Source organism: Brassica oleracea, chromosome C5 (assembly GCF_000695525.1).
Source record: "Brassica oleracea var. oleracea cultivar TO1000 chromosome C5, BOL, whole genome shotgun sequence".
In the NCBI taxonomy this organism is placed as follows: domain Eukaryota; kingdom Viridiplantae; phylum Streptophyta; class Magnoliopsida; order Brassicales; family Brassicaceae; genus Brassica; species Brassica oleracea.
The window spans coordinates 371,772-387,927 of record NC_027752.1 but is presented as its reverse complement, the minus strand read 5'-3'; the positions used below and the strand labels follow the sequence as shown (position 1 = coordinate 387,927).

The following is a 16,156-nucleotide window of genomic DNA, read 5'->3' as shown; positions in this document are numbered from 1 at the left end:
TTGCATTTGAACTATGCATTTGCTGCTGTGAAAATGCCTGTAAATTAGCATCAAACCTCATTTTTTTGTTACTGTAGATTTTTATGCTGAGCTGATTTTCATGACATTGCTGAAAGAAATATGCTATAATGTTCGAGCAGACTTGTCAAAGAAGTTACTCAGCTAGTTTTTGCTAATTGTGTGAGTTTGACAATTAGTTTCGAGCTAGTTTTTGCTAATTGTGTGAGTTTAACAATTAGTTTCGAGCTGTTTGTAGGCTACTTATGTTGTTTACACTGAGCTTTTCTTTGTTTTCCAATTAAGAACCGCTCGTGGAAGATGGTTGTAGGGTGTATCCTGATATTGTCTTATGTCAGTTAATGAACGCGTCAGGGCAACGAAACCGGAAATATTTACTCTTTTCTAATTGAATAATGGTATGTGCTGCTCCATTCCAGGCTTCCTGTACACTGGGTAAACAAAGACATTCTTGTATCGGGAGAAGTGCGTATCTGTAGCCCTTACCATGATGATTGTGTCACTGGAGGAACTGCTACTGCCAGGGATCAAATAAAGGCTGTGGTAAGTCTCAATACCAAAGTTTTAAATGTACTTTCTTGCATTTCACTTTAGGATGATATTAATAAAGTTTTGTGTCACAGCTGAAGCAGGTGAGACAGGAGTTGCAACTTGGCACTGGAGGCAATTGAAGTAGGATAAATACTCTAGACTTGTTGGTACCTTGTGTAAATTTGTTGATTCATGATCGCAGAGTTTACTTGGGTGTTGAAAAAGAACACAGAGAATGTTAAAGTTTTCTTCTGTATAGCAAATTTGAATATCCAAAACAATGCATGTTTAGAGGCATACCTACTCGCAACTGAAAGGTCAACGTTTACATATTATTCTTGTTGGAACTCGTTTTTGACAAAGTGGTGTGGACCATTTTTCCGATGGGTTTTTCGACCGAGACGTCTGTCGGAAGAACCGGAATTTGGGCACGATGTAATCGTCACTGTGAACACTATGCGTTAGTGTATTTGTTGGTCAAAATCGGTGTTGTTTTGAATGAGAAATGAATGTCTAAAGTGAATGATATGAACAGCTTGTAAAGCTATTATTTGGTTAAATATAAAATTTAACAAATATTTCACTTTAGATAATTGGGTTTGAATTTAGATTTAATAAGTTGATTAGACTTTAATGTCAATTAATTTGTTTTAAATCTTATTCATAAAATATTTTTAAATTTGGTTATATATAAAATATAAACTTAATTAAAGTATATTGTTGGCTTTGATGTGGTCAATGCAACTTTAAGACTTGATATACTAACGTCTTTTGAATCGTAGTCATGGGAATCAATTTCCTTTATTGCTATTATGTTTATGTACGCTAGTCTCATTCAATTACATAACGTGTTTCATTCTTATGAAGTTATAAAAGGAGCATTTGTGTTTACTTGTACACACAGCAAAATATACAATCCTCTATATTTCTTTTATCTTTTTTTTTAATTTTCTTTCGAGTCTGAGAGTATACACGAATCTAGTTTCGTCAGGCTTCTGATAGAGTGACACAAATCAGAAGATTTTTTGCAGTTGTATCTTGGGACTCATTACGTTATCGAACCATCGCACTACGGGACGTATTTTGACTTAAGGAAAGATATAATATCTCGCATCTGCAGTTGAATCATCTTTTTTTTAATCTTTGGTATAATTTTATCAAATTTATTCTTTACAATATTCAGTTCTCTGTAGTTTATATAATACGATCCAATCAATTCTAACGATCAATTGACAGGAAACTTGTTTGATTAGTTTTCACATTATGCAATTAGCGTTCATAATTAATCACAGAATACAAAAAATTTACCTTAAATATGGGTTTTCATTTAAAACGTTAAGCCTTCCCTCGTCATGTCTCTTGCCGGTAATATTCTCTAAGCTCTTATTATCTTCTCTAACGGAAAATGAATGAAATTCCAGACTTGTATTCGGATCCCATTACAGCACATACATACAACGTTTCATTACGAACTTTATATTTGTAAAACTTCGATGGACATCAAGAATTAGGAAGTAGTGCATCTAGACGCCTGTGGAGATTGACTGACGATGACACTTGATTTGTAAAAGTAGATGAGTCGGAGAAGAAAATCATACATAAATGAGATGCCAGGATCGGTTTGGAAAATTACACTAAAGTGTAACAAGAACTTCAAAAACAGAGCGAATGATGTAAAAGGTTACTCTCGTTGAAGAAAATGTTTTTTTTTTTTTTTTTTGCAGCAAAAGCGGAACTGTTTGGTTTTAAGACTCGGTCCTCTCGATACCTTCTCTGACTATGATTCTGCGGCCTTCGTATTCCTGCAAAGAGTAGAGAGCTTTTTTGTGTTAAGTGAAAAGGTGTAATAAGCAACAAGTGGTGGTGTTTCTTTTATTCAAGACTTTTTAAACAAAGCTTAACTGTTCCATTGAGTGACAGAGCCGCATCACGTTCTTCAAGGTTTGCAAACGAAAGAAAGGCAAAGACTCTGTTTTTCCCAGTCTTGCGGTCGTGCAACACTCTCGCGCTCACGACTGTGCCAAAACTGCTGAAGTGGTCTCTCAAATCATCAGGCTGCGTGGACCAAGGGAGGTTTCCGACGTAAACCTTGTACTGGCTTTCGTACATGAGAATCTTCTTCGGAGTTGAGTTCAAGGCTGCTGAGTTTCTCCTGGTTCCTGGATTCATCTCAACAGAGTACCTTACCCGCATCTCGCGACCACCTACTTCCTTCATATCAAGAGAGGCAATGGCGTTTTTGGCAGAGTTGATAGAACCCATCGTGACAAATCCACTTCCACGGCTCTCTCCACTCTGTGGATTTCGAGATACCTGAATGATCATTTCAATCAACATACACTCCCAAAGAGACACGTGTGAAGATAAGAAGTTAGATTACCTCAACGGAGATGACAGTTCCGAAAGGCTGAAACATTTCGAGAAGCTGAGCAATGTCATAGCTTCTTGGGATATTACAAACGTACAGCTCGCAAGGTCTCGGTTTCTTCATCACCACTACTGGCTCAGCTTCGGTTTCTTCACCTGTCTCCCCATCTCCTTCAACTTCTTCTTGTTTCTCTTCATCAAGAACTGATAATTCTGAAGAATAAGAAGAGACCTTGATTTGTAGTCGTTGAGCTACACAGTGGCGAGACAGAGAAGAGAGGTGGAAAGAGGTGGTAGAAGCTTTCAGGTAAGAGCACGAAGGGATTATAGCTTTGCATTTTGGGATGGCATTGGAGGATGATCGAGAAGAAGAAGATAAGGGAGTTGCGAAGCAGGAGGCTGCCATCATCGAACCAAGAAAAAGTAAATAATTTGTGAGGAAAACTAAAAACAAATAAATAAGAAATATAGAAAATTTAAGAGGATAAACCGGGTCGGGTCATTTAACCCGCTACATGAAAGCCTCTCTTTCGCTTAGCCGTTTTGTTATTCAGAATGTTGGACCAACATTTTCTGTAATTTAGCAAATTTCCAACTGAAAGAAGAAAAAAATTCAAACGATCCAAACTGTGTTTTGTTTTTGTAGCATTTTAACTTAATGACAAGTAAAAAAAAAAAAACATTAAACAGAAACCAAAGACAGAACAGAACACAGCACAGGTTAAGTAGTTTTTTTCTTCAGACTTGAGCAGTGCCTTCAGTAAACTTGGGATCCTCACATCTGTACCTTCCATCGGGTCCTATTCCAAATCCTTTCGGATCAGCAAACACATTCTCTAGCAACTGACTCCGACCTGGCTGCGGACTCGCGTCTGCAAACTCAACCGCTTCCTCCACCAACTCGTCTATCTTCTTCTCTATCGTCTTAAGCTCCCCTTCACTCGCTAGCTTGTTCTCTACCAAATACTTCTTCAACGCTGTGATCGGGTCTCTAGCCGCGTACTTGGCTTTCTCAGCTGCCAAAATAAATTCAAATTAATGAAAGATTCATAATATAAGGTTTAAGTTTCAATAATATATACCAGCGTCACGGAGCTCATCAGGATCAGCCAAGGAGTGTCCTCTGAACCTGTAAGTCTCACATTCCACCAACGTCGGACCTTCTCCTCTTCTAGCTCTCGTCACCGCCTCTTTAGCCACTTCCCTCACCTTCAGCACATCCATACCGTCAACATGAACCCCCGGCATCCCAAACGCAGGTCCTTTCTTCCATATCTCAGGATCAGAAGTCGATCTCAAGTGAGACATCCCAATAGCCCACAAGTTATTCTCCACAACGAAGATAATAGGCAACTTATAAAGCGCAGCCATGTTGAGACACTCGTAGAACTGCCCGTTGTTACAAGTCCCGTCTCCGAAAAACGCAACAGTGACGTCATCGCAGTCCTGTTTCAAGACTTCCCTCTTGTACTTTGAGGTGAACGCAGCACCGGTGGCCACAGGGATGCCTTCTCCGATGAAAGCGAACCCACCGAGCATGTTGTGCTCTTTGGAGAACATGTGCATGGACCCACCTTGGCCTCTGCAGCATCCCGTGACTTTCCCGAAAAGCTCGCTCATGACGGCACGAGCAGAGACGCCTTTGCTGAGGGCGTGGACGTGGTCACGGTACGTGCTGACGACTGAATCGGACTGAGTGAGGAGCTTGATGAAGCCGGTGGAGACGGCTTCTTGGCCGTTGTACAAGTGGACAAAACCGAACATCTTGCCACGGTAGTACATTTGAGCACACATGTCCTCGAATGATCTACCGAGTATCATGTCTTCATACAACACTAATCCTTCCTCTTTGGTTATCAACTAATTTCAAAACAAATCAAATAAAAATCTAGATAACTCCAATTTCTCAATCAAAAGCATATACATATACAGAAATTTAAATATAATCCCACAGTTATAATACTAAAGAACTATAACTCTCTCGATGCTAATAATAAGTATCAGTGAGTTTGGACAATGCATACCAGGCTGTTGGTGACTTTCTTCTCTTTGACAACTTCCTGGACGCCAACGACGGGAGATCGACGAGCGGCGTGAGCGTGGTAGAGTCTGCGAGAAGAAGGAACGGTGAGAGAACGGGTGGATCCGAGGAAAGAAGGAGGAGGAGGAGCCAATCGGATCGGGGGGAGTAAGAGACGATTCTCTTGAGATCCATGGAGAGGAAGTGTGGCGGAGAAAGACGTAGCCATTTCGATATTATCAATGGAGACCGATCCTTTCCCAAAGGGAATTAGTTAAATGAAGTGAGAGAGAGAGAGAGGCGGAGAAAACGAGGAAGACAGGAAGAGGATGAGTTGGAAGTGTAACAACTAAACAAGAGACAGAAGAAACAAACATGTTGTTTCAATCCATAAACCCAAATAGAAGCGCGTTTGATCCACTCTCCTTCTCCTCATTAACACACTTAACCGACAAAAACTACTATTGTAAAGCCCAGTTACTAATTTACAGGCCTCCCGATAATTTTATATTTCTCTACATTTATATTCATCAAAATTTCCTAACATTTCTTGCGATTCGATGATCTTTTCTTGTGATTCATGATTTATAAATCTCACACCAATATTAGTTGTCAAAGAAGGAAATATAAAGAAAATGTCAAACTCCCAGATGGTTTTGCTCGGTAGACTTGAGATACACAAACAGGGTGATTCAAGAAAACAACCAAAACTTGAGGAAACGAAGTAGCAACTAAACAAAACATGGCGTCTCAATTCGATAAAAGTAAACAACCAACTGATAACAAGAAAAAAAACAAAAGCAATTGCTTCTTGCTTAGTCGAACAAGCCGAAACCCAGATCACCATCACTCTCTTCTGCCACTTCTTCCTGCATCCACAATAGATTTTACCAAAAAAATGTTTAGAAACAAGTTGAACTAAGCAATAAAAGAATTTATTAATTGCTGCTATTTCTCCTACCTTCTTCTTCTCCTCAGCGGCAGGTGCAGCAGCTGCAGCACCACCACCGGCAGCTGGGGCAGCAGCTGAAACTGGGGCACCACCTCCGCCACCAGCACCAACGTTCATGATGAGGTCAGTAACGTTACGCTTCTCCGCCATTTTGGCGAATAGCATTGGCCAGTATGACTCGCAACTAACACCAGCGGATTTGATCAACGTAGCGATCTTGTCGGCCTAACAACATTCATATTAAGGTTTAGAGAGATTAAACTAAAACAATTTTAACTAAGCTTTCAATTATCAAGCAAACAGACATAACTCCTAATACTTCAACTCAATGTCTTTAAGAAACTAGCTAAGAACCGAATATTAAGTAAATGGATAATCAGATAAATAACAAAAAGAAAAAAAAAACACCAACCGTGATAGAAATACCCTCGTCCTCGAGGATCATAACAGCGTAGCTGCAAGCAAGCTCTCCGACCGTCGACATTGATTTTTCTTTCTGAAACCATGTAAGAACAACAACAGACAATTAATCACCTATTTATCAATAAATATCAATACTCGGAATACACAAATTAAGACTTTAAATCAAACTAAATATATGTACATACAATCTAACAGTGAGAGGTTCCAGGAGTAATCAAATAGAAATGGAGAAGCATCGAAAGTACCTTAGACTGGGATCGAAAATGCTTTCGGAGAGCGGCTCAAGTGAAGTTCGCTAGGGTTTGAAGTCAAGTTGGGGAGACGCTGAGATTATTATAAAGCTTGTACCCCAGGTATGTATGGGCCGATTAAATTATTCTCTAGACCCATTTGAGTTTTTAGATATTAATCTTTCATTTAACTTTGGGCCTTTTGCCCTTTACTCCTATATAGGCCTGTCTGATTTATAAACTAGAGCCCAAAGAGAGAAAGAGAGGTTTGACTTTGACCAGATGCGTTTGTATTGAGTTAAAAAACAAAACATGTTGGTTGGGTTCTAGGGAACGACCACGGTGGTCCACCTTATGTCTCCATACCTGGCTCCACGCACGTGACAGCACGAGCTTGGTCAAGCAAATACTGGCTGTCAGTTTCAAGTAGTTAACATATAATCCTTCAGATGATATGTTGTACATCATCTTGAGTAAACAACATGTGATGACATGATATCTAACATTGTATTTTTCTCTATATTTTTCTTATGTACTCAAGTTTCGTGTCTTTTTATATGGTACATTAATCTTGATCCAAAAGTTGTACAATATTCACTAAAACTGACAACTATCAATTGATAATTTTACTGTGTCTATAATTAGGATTTTAGCTGAATGATACAAAATGAAAGTAATTTGAAGTGGTTTTAGTTGATAGGACTAAATCAAAGTGCCCATCTATATCCCTAGTCCCTACGGTACATCCACATGGATCCATAACGAATATATGCATGTTAATATCGATGCATTACGAAAATATAAAATATAAAATAAAATAAAATAAAATAATACTAATATACTTGTTTCTGCGATAGGATAAAATAACGAAAGAGAAAAAGATAAAACACAGTCATCGGTGTCGTGGTTGCAGTTAAAGAGGTGGTCAGAGCCCATTTCTTACACAAAGCAAAGCAACCAAAAGATTATCTGTACTTGTTCCATCTCTCTCTCTCTCTCTCTCTTCTGAGTTCAGCAAAAATCTAAAGCCAAATCTCAACCCTCTTTTACTGAGAAACAAGACAAGGAACACCAATACATAACGGTGGTAATAATGTGCTAAAGGGTGATTTTCCGACAACAAAAAACACATGGGGAAAAAGAACGGTTCTTCTTGGCTTTCTGCCGTGAAGCGAGCTTTCCGATCTCCGTCTAAGAAGGAACGAAATGATCCTCACGGTAAAGAAATCGAAGAAGACGAAGAAAAGGTTTGTTGTTTCTAGATCTTGTTATTCATTTCAAGAAGATAGATTTTTATTCTTCTCATTTTCTGTTTTTTGCTAAAGAAGAGAGAGAAGAGGCGGTGGTTGTTCAAAAAACCGGCGACTCAAGGTTCTCCGGTGAAGCCTTCCGGTGTCTCTCCGCCGCCGCCAAATCAAGAATCAGATAACGCAAACTCGAAAACATTACCGGAGACGGCACCGAGTAACGCACCGACGGCACCACCGAATGCCGGAAAATCACCGTCCGCCGTTGTCTCCGTCGCCACATCAGCATCTCCGGTAGCTGTACCAAATGTGACGAGGCGGATCTATTACGCAAGAGAGAACTACGCTGCTGTTGTTATCCAGACTTCTTTCAGAGGCTACCTTGTAAGCTATAAGCAATTAACTAGAATTAGTAGCAATGCTTTTACTTTTTTATATTTTACCTACTGACTTTATAGTGACAAAGACGTGTTATATTATAACTAACAGTGTTTATACAAATAAATATTGGTACAATATTGGGATTCTGTTTATTAATATATGGTGTTTGATTTTGTGTAAATGAAGGCAAGAAGAGCATTAAGAGCATTAAAAGGATTAGTGAAGCTACAAGCATTAGTAAGAGGTCACAATGTCAGAAAACAAGCCAAAATGACTTTAAGGTGTATGCAAGCCCTGGTTCGAGTCCAGTCTCGTGTGCTTGACCAACGTAAACGCTTGTCTCATGATGGTAGCCGCAAATCCGCATTCAGTGACACTCACTGTGGTTTTGAATCTCGTTATCTCCAAGACATTTCAGACCGACAGTCCATGGTTAGTAGATATCGACCCTCTACTTGAATCTTACATCAACTTAACCATAATCAATGAACGTTTTACTTTAACATGTTTTGGTCTATATGGTTAAGTTTCCAAATAGTATGAGTCTCGTCTTGTAATATTAGTCTGGTCAGGCGTGAGCTAGAGAGTTTGAGAACATTTCTTTCTTTGTTGTTGGCTTATATCTTTTGGTTGTATTTTTTTGTTATAGTCAAGAGAAGGAAGCAGCGTCCCGGAAGATTGGGATGACCGACCACACACGATAGACGAAGTGAAAGCTATGCTGCAACGGAGACGAGACACAGCATTGAGACACGAGAAGACTAATTTGTCTCAAGCTTTCTCTCAACAGGTAAAATAACTAAAACTGAAAAAGTGTTATTACTTATTAATTATTATCATATATGTATAGATAGACCTTCTTGATAATACCGTTTCATTTTTTTTGATAAAAAAGACGTGGAGAACGACTGGTAGCCAATCCGCAGGAAGAGACCACAGGGCAGAACTCGAGGAGGAAAGACCTAAATGGCTTGACCGGTGGATGGCAACTAGACCGTGGGATAAACCACCTATTAGTAGAGCTTCGGTTGATCAAAGGGTTTCAGTTAAAACCGTGGAAATCGACACTTCTCAACCTTACTCAAGAGCAAGAACAGGAAGCCCGAGCCGTAGCCAGAGACCTAGTTCCCCATCAAGAAGCAGCCACCATTACCAACCCCGCAGTAACTTCTCAGCCACTCCGTCTCCAGCTAAGTCTAGACCGATCAATATCCGGTCAGCTAGTCCTCGGTGCCAGAGAGACCCTAGGGATGACTATGACCGAGCAGCTTATAGTTATACATCAAACACACCTAGCCTGAGATCTAATTGTAGTTTCACTGCTAGAAGTGGTTGTAGCGTTAGTACCACAATGGTCAATAATGCAGCAATGCTGCCTAATTATATGGCCAATACAGAGTCGGCTAAGGCGAGGATTAGGTCCCAGAGCGCGCCGAGGCAGCGACCTTCCACTCCCGAGAGGGACCGCGTGGGTTTGGTCAAGAAACGGCTTTCATTTCCAGTCCCGCCTCAACCGGAGTATGATGACATTAATAGTTTGAGGAGTCCAAGCTTTAAGAGTGTGGCTGGTTCACACTTTGGTGCATTGTTGGAGCAGCAATCGAACTACTCCTCGTGTTGCACCGAGTCTAATGGTGTTGAGGTCTCACCAGCTTCTACTAGTGACTATAGGAATTGGCTTAGATGACTGTCGGTGGTGATGCCATATCAACGGTCACAATATGTTGTTATCCCTCCAGGAAAAACGTTTTTAATTTTATTTGTATGCAGTGTTTTTCGTATTGACTATTGAATTTGAGTCGTTGAGATTACGTTGTGTTTGGAAATTTACCTTTGAGAATGAACTAATTGTTCTGTAACCTTATAAAAAATATGAAACGGTAAAGAAAACTAAATTTGATTAGAACTTATCGGTAGGATAAATACATTGAGGTCAGTGGAGTTGTACAAGAATATTGTATTTCGAAAGCTAACATTGCATGTGTTACTTTTGTTTTGTCAACTTGCATGTGTTACTTTTAAAGCAAATTTATATAACTAAGCATCAAATGATTTAAAGAAAAACAAAAAAAAACAAATGTGTCTTTTGGTGGCTTTTCAAAAATTGAGGTTAGTTAGGGGCTTAGTAATAGCATATGTTCTTACAGATTCTGGGTTGCTCTTAACGTAATCGCCGGCTTGTGGTTTCGGGATTCAAGTATCATCTAAATTGCCGACTTAGTTTATCTTTTTTGGGTTTAAATTCGATGTTCAGACTTGTAATTATCTTTGTTTGAAGTTTGTACTGTGTTTGAGTAATAAATTTTCAGATGACAAAAAAAAAACAAAAACCAAAAGTGACGCACACAAATAATTAATTTATACTCTTTTGGCCTTTTACAGGAATAACTTTCGGATAAAAAGTTTTGAATCTTCCACTTCGGCACCAGAATTTACGTATTTTGATGATTTTGATGCAAAAGTGACACTCTTAAATCTTTTAAGAATTAGCTAAAAAGGAAAAAGAAAAGCTGCAACTTTGCAACTTGAAGCACGAGCAGAGGACATCACCCATGTGACATGATTCCCATCAATCACAAGTCTTGTCACTTGACGTTTACACACGTTCCGTATGTATATCACCTGTGACGAAATTCCATTATAATAGAGGAAATCTCTTTGTTTCCTTTCGAAACTCTTTTATCATTTTGTAATTCGAAATTGCAAATGGTGTCTAAAACAAGTTAAACCGAAATTAACATGTCACAGGTGTTCGAAATAAGACAATTATATATACCTGCATGTAAGTTAAGCCTCTTCTGAATAAAAACAGCAGCATTTTAAGTTGCGGTATGGTGTGGCCATAACTCACATAAGAGCTATAATTGGGCCTATCTAGCAAAGCAATGAACTTTCTACTCTAAAGCCACAAGACAGACAAAATTTCTGTAAAAAATAGTAAATGGAGATGCGGGGTATCGATCCCCGTACCTCTCGCATGCTAAGCGAGCGCTCTACCATCTGAGCTACATCCCCGATTTGCATTAAGTGGGGGCATTAAATAAACAAATTAATGGTGGTGCATGTAAGACTAAAGACTCCAAAGATGGCACTATGCCAATGATCCTGGAGAACATGTTTTAATCTTGTAACTTTTATTGTATATTTTCTAGAGGCATTAAACGTCTGACATGTTTCTTTTTGTAAATGTTTTTGCATTTTTGTTGTTGTTGTTCTTGTTATATGTAGGCGCCAACCAATTATGCAGATGATATTTCAACGACCTCAACCTAGAAGAGTTGTTGACCGGACGAATGGGTCGATCTGCACGTGCCGACCTTAGTAAGTTATTAATATAAGATCAAGACTTCGAAGAACCAAGAGAATTTTGTAATGGATATGCTTTCTCGTGGAGACCTTCTCCGCTACTTTTACAAAACTAGAAGAAGAAATACCCATAGAAATTGAAAAGAGTATAAAAAAGGGCACCCAGAAATCTGAACTTAGTAAAATATAAAAATCACTTTAGTATCTGTCGTGTAGATTACGAAGACACGACGACATATGTCTGTGTCTTTTGACAGATTTTCAAATTTCTGGTTTACCATATTACAAAAAATCAACTAACGTATACCAAACACGCATTTGTATAATTAATTAGATTATAATCTTCATTTGACAGCTTACTTACATAAAAATATTTAACATCAAGAAGTACACAACAATTACATAACAAGACCGATCCAACCAATCATTGCACAATCTTCACAGGATAATCCTCAACCGAACCAGCCCACGCATTACCCGTCAACTCCTCCGTCGAAACCGCTCGTAACGCTTTCCAAACCGCACTGTTACACTTGAAACCAGACCCAAACGCAATCTGCCAAAGTCGATCACCTGTTTTAACCCGACCCTTAGCTTCGGTATAAGCCATCTCATACCACAGCGAGCTACTCGAAGTGTTACCAAAACGGTGCAAAGTCATCCTAGAAGGCTCCATATGCCAATCTTTAAGATCAAGATTCTTCTGAACCTCGTCAAGAACCGCTCTACCGCCTGCGTGTATACAGAAATGCTCGAAAGCTAGCTTGAAATCTGGAATATAGGGCTTCACTTTCAGTTTGAACAACTTCCTTTTGACTAATGAAATCAAAAACATTAACTGTTCCGACAATGGAAGGACCATCGGTCCTAACGTCGTGATGTTTGTTTTCAGAGCATCTCCCGCGACGGACATAAGCTCCTTAGATAAAGAGACACCGATCGTTCCTCTTTCGTCTTCCTTCTGGTACACGCAATTGTAGTTCTTGTCGTCTGATCCTTTATGTGTCCGCACGACGTTAACTAGCTCGTACTTTGACTTTGACCGGTCTTGTCGTCGGTTAGAGAGGAGGATCGCTGCGCCTCCCATACGGAAGATGCAGTTGCAGAGGAGCATTGACCGGTCGTTGCCGAAATACCAATTTAGGGTTATGTTTTCCGTGCTGACCACGACAGCGCAAGAATTAGGGTTTGCTTTGAGGAGATTGTTGGCGAGTTCGATTGAGATTAATCCGGCGGAGCAGCCCATTCCTCCGAGGTTGTAGCTTTTGATGTCTTGTCTCATCTTGTAGCGGTTCACGATCATCGCCGATAGAGACGGCGTCGGGCTGAATAAGCTGCAGTTTACTATCAAGATTCCTATTTCAGCCGGTTTAATCCCGGTTTTCTCGAAAAGGGAATCTAATGCTCCGAACATAACTGCTTCAGCTTCAGCACGTGCCTCGGACATGTTTAGCTTCGGGGGAGTTGAGGTAATGCCACGTGGAAAATAGGTTTCGTCTCCTAAACCGGCCCGGTTCGAGATTCTTTGCTGGAACTGAACCGTGTCATCGGTGAACGCTCCGTTTTCCTCCGTCATCTTCAAGAAGGAATTCACGGACATTTTCCTCTCGTCTTCCGGTTTGTAGCAGGAGAAGTCCACTAAGTAAACCGGTTTAGACCGGTTAGTCACGTAGAGGGTCAAAGCGAAACAAAGGAAAACGGAGCAGGTGAGTCTTGTCGACCCGTTGAGTTGGAGCACCCGATTAGACCAAAGCTCAGAGAGCATATCCAACGTTAGGCCGGTTAGCTGAACCAGCACGGTTCCGGTTAAGGGGAGAATGATGAGGAAGAAGAGAAAGGTGGTGAAGTTGCAAGAGTTGTGAAGTCCAAGCTTCACGTACTTAAGCTTTACGGACGTTAATAAATCCGGCAAACGTCTCTGGATTCGTATAATGGCCGGTGAAGAATCTTGGAACGCCATCTCGGCCGTTAATCTTTCTTGATCCATTTCTATGCTGTTTGTTCTCTCCGTCATTTTTGGTCGGAATATTTCAAACGGGATAAAAAAATGTGTATGATTATTAAATGCTTAGGCAGCTCTGGAGAAGGAGAGAAAATGATGAAGGAAAAATATTGAAAATGGTGAATCTGGATGATTTTCGTGAAATTAGGGCGAGTGCAGGTGAAGAGATATATAGAATTGCTATTAAGTGCAAGAAAGAGAAAAGACAATAGTATGATTTTAAATAATACGACGATAACAGTAGTTATGATTTAACCAAATAAGAAGAAGAGAGGAGTGAATAATATTCGAAATTAATGGTGGGTGGTTCCGAGATACTATTTAGCTCAACTACCTAAATGGGACCTTCATATTAAATTAAGTAGTCAGATTATTCGTCACTTCTTGTCACACGAAATGCAAATAATGAATAGTACACTTTCAAAAGTCTTTCAACTCCCAGCTGAACACACGTATGGTTAGATCATAAATCTAGGTTTCTGTTTCACACATAAACTTCGGCCTCCTAACTTTCTATTTTTGTTTAGCATAATTCGTTAACTAGAGTGCTACAACACAATATGACATATTTATTAGATACATTTTTCTTACTAATTAAACTGTTTTAGACAGCCATTAGCAGATACATTGTTTATCCAAGATTGAGTGAGTCTGAGAGAGAGTGTTTGAAAACTAACAATTAAATATTACAAGTTGATAAAATATTATGTATTAACTTATAAATTTGAAGGAAATGTGTTAGAGGAACGTTTCTTTCGTTCATGAGAAGCGTTCCCTTTCCCAATTTCAACTACAAGGGTAGACGAAAGCGTGTCCCCAAATATTCAAATTTGCTATTTTTATGTAATTGTGTATTCTCGCCTGCATGCAAACTCCTCTGTATGGAGTCTATGGACCATGATAAATTGACAATGGGTTGGATTACTTCTTAACATCAGCACATTTTGTTTTTTCTCCATTATATACCCATCCAAATTCAATGTTTCGATATTGTTGTCAATATCATATAAATTTAGGCTGTCTCCACTAAGACGTTGATTTAATGAATAAAATTCCACAAATTGTTTCTATTAACAAATAATATTTTGTCTGCCAATGTAAAATTTTGATATTATCTCGAGTAGGCATGGGCACGGATCGGATATCAAGGTTTTTTAAGGTATTTGTTATTTGTTTCGTATGTCACGGATATCTAATTTTTCGATTTGATTTGCTTCGGAAAATACGGATATTCGGAAAAACAGATATCCAGAAAACAAATAGATATTTACGGATATTTACGAATACTTACGGATATCTCATATGTTTTCATTAATACAAATAATCTTAAAAAATTGATACAAATTTGTTTTGTAAAATAATTTTTTGCATGATATATATGATAAAAATTAAAAGAAGTAGTGAATCTACATATTTTGTAAATTTTTTGAACTTAGTTAACAATTATAATAACAAAAAACTTAAGAAAAAAATTATAATTGTCTAAATGTGTTCTCTTCCTTTATGTAATACTTTTATATAAGTAATAATGTAAATAGAATTTATCAAATCATATGTTAGAATAATAATTATATAATTTTATACATTAAAAACTTTAAATATAATCAAGATATACATGTATTTATATATTGAGGGATCGGATCGGATATCCGCTTTCCAAAATTTTAATATTTGTGATTTGCTTCGATTTTAACGAATATTAATTTTTAGTATTTGCTTTGCTTCGAAAGTTTACGGATATCCGGAATTTTTGGATTGAATTGAAACGAATAACAAATCAAATCAAATCTAACGGATAAAATGCTCAGCTCTAACCTTCTAACCTGGAGTTAAAATGCTGAAATACTATGAACTTATTTTAGAATAATGGGTGTTACTGTTAACAATATTAAAGTGACTGGAAATCGACCTGTCGATCAACATTGCGGAACTGTATTTATAGTTTTCTAATATCTTTACCTAATAAAACTACAAATTTGATTGTGTAAAGGTGTCAAAAATGGACATTGAAGGGCCGACAGAGACAGAGGAGCTTAATTACGTAGCAAACAACGAGTCGCTTTTGTGGGCTTATGAGTCACGTAACTTCTGAATTTTATTTTAAACAAACTTAACTTATGAATTATTTTAGTCAATACTGATAACTTTGATATCTTTCAATCTTCGCTTATTTAACATCGTTTTATATTTATTGTGAAATCATTTCAATTTACAACATTTTACTAGTGTACGAAGTACAAACATATTTGTGTTATCTTAACTCGCTAGTCTTATTAGAAGAACCGAGAACATAGATTAAACTACTTAGTGTAGATTAAACAGGTTATCAAGTTATATAGATTATCAAATGAAAATATTAGAACATTTGTGGAACAGAGAGCGTATATAGGAGTAGAAAACAAGTTTATCTATCGACGTCAAACTTCATGAGCGTAATAAGAGCTAAAAAGGTGTGGTACAACGCTACTTAACTGCAATATCAAAGTACTTAAATGAAACAATGATGATAATAAATGGACTAGTGCCCATGTGTAGAACTTAGACGAACAGTTAATATTGGTCGGCCTAATTAACACCAACTAACTAGAAACCAGTTCGCCATCAATGTATGAATAAATACAAAATATATATATTATCTTCACATACAATGTATAAAATCGGACTAGCAATTTAGATGGT

The 16,156-nt window shown here is 38.3% G+C and overlaps 5 protein-coding genes and 1 non-coding gene across 8 annotated transcripts; 1 reads left to right on the top strand and 5 right to left on the bottom strand.

The window, feature by feature from the left end:
- Window positions 1-1,955: 1,955 nt before the first annotated feature.
- Window positions 1,956-3,355, bottom strand: LOC106295129 (31 kDa ribonucleoprotein, chloroplastic). Of its 2 annotated transcripts, none has more exons than XM_013730931.1 (3): window positions 2,930-3,355; window positions 2,452-2,844; window positions 1,956-2,351 (listed from the first exon to the last, which is right to left on the bottom strand). In XM_013730931.1, exons 1-3 carry the CDS (start codon window positions 3,323-3,325, stop codon window positions 2,295-2,297), a joined length of 846 nt encoding a protein of 281 aa, XP_013586385.1. In that variant the 5' UTR covers window positions 3,326-3,355; the 3' UTR covers window positions 1,956-2,294. The 2 variants fall into 2 exon arrangements, with proteins under 2 accessions (XP_013586385.1, XP_013586384.1); XM_013730930.1 differs by having other exon boundaries at window positions 2,086-2,351; window positions 2,452-2,862.
- A 173-nt stretch (window positions 3,356-3,528) lies between these two features.
- On the bottom strand, window positions 3,529-5,282 carry LOC106295127 (pyruvate dehydrogenase E1 component subunit alpha-3, chloroplastic). Its single transcript, XM_013730929.1, has 3 exons — window positions 4,941-5,282; window positions 3,999-4,776; window positions 3,529-3,932 (listed from the first exon to the last, which is right to left on the bottom strand). The coding sequence occupies exons 1-3, from the start codon at window positions 5,163-5,165 to the stop codon at window positions 3,655-3,657; spliced, it is 1,281 nt and encodes a 426-aa protein (XP_013586383.1). The 5' UTR covers window positions 5,166-5,282; the 3' UTR covers window positions 3,529-3,654.
- A 259-nt stretch (window positions 5,283-5,541) lies between these two features.
- On the bottom strand, window positions 5,542-6,669 carry LOC106294574 (60S acidic ribosomal protein P1-3). Its single transcript, XM_013730171.1, has 4 exons — window positions 6,557-6,669; window positions 6,301-6,384; window positions 5,898-6,113; window positions 5,542-5,805 (listed from the first exon to the last, which is right to left on the bottom strand). The coding sequence occupies exons 2-4, from the start codon at window positions 6,370-6,372 to the stop codon at window positions 5,752-5,754; spliced, it is 342 nt and encodes a 113-aa protein (XP_013585625.1). The 5' UTR covers window positions 6,373-6,384; window positions 6,557-6,669; the 3' UTR covers window positions 5,542-5,751.
- Window positions 6,670-7,421: 752 nt separating this feature from the next.
- LOC106294573 (protein IQ-DOMAIN 1) lies at window positions 7,422-10,028 on the top strand. Of its 2 annotated transcripts, none has more exons than XM_013730170.1 (5): window positions 7,422-7,788; window positions 7,870-8,172; window positions 8,356-8,601; window positions 8,819-8,959; window positions 9,065-10,028. In XM_013730170.1, the coding sequence occupies exons 1-5, from the start codon at window positions 7,672-7,674 to the stop codon at window positions 9,854-9,856; spliced, it is 1,599 nt and encodes a 532-aa protein (XP_013585624.1). In that variant the 5' UTR covers window positions 7,422-7,671; the 3' UTR covers window positions 9,857-10,028. The 2 variants fall into 2 exon arrangements, with proteins under 2 accessions (XP_013585624.1, XP_013585623.1); XM_013730169.1 differs by having other exon boundaries at window positions 7,423-7,788; window positions 7,867-8,172.
- A 1,083-nt stretch (window positions 10,029-11,111) lies between these two features.
- Window positions 11,112-11,184, bottom strand: TRNAA-AGC. Its single transcript has one exon. It is a non-coding gene; the product is annotated as a tRNA-Ala (tRNA).
- Window positions 11,185-11,745: 561 nt separating this feature from the next.
- On the bottom strand, window positions 11,746-13,704 carry LOC106294572 (3-ketoacyl-CoA synthase 1). The gene has a single exon (XM_013730168.1). It carries the CDS (start codon window positions 13,487-13,489, stop codon window positions 11,900-11,902), a length of 1,590 nt encoding a protein of 529 aa, XP_013585622.1. The 5' UTR covers window positions 13,490-13,704; the 3' UTR covers window positions 11,746-11,899.
- Between the last annotated feature and the right edge of the window lie 2,452 nt (window positions 13,705-16,156).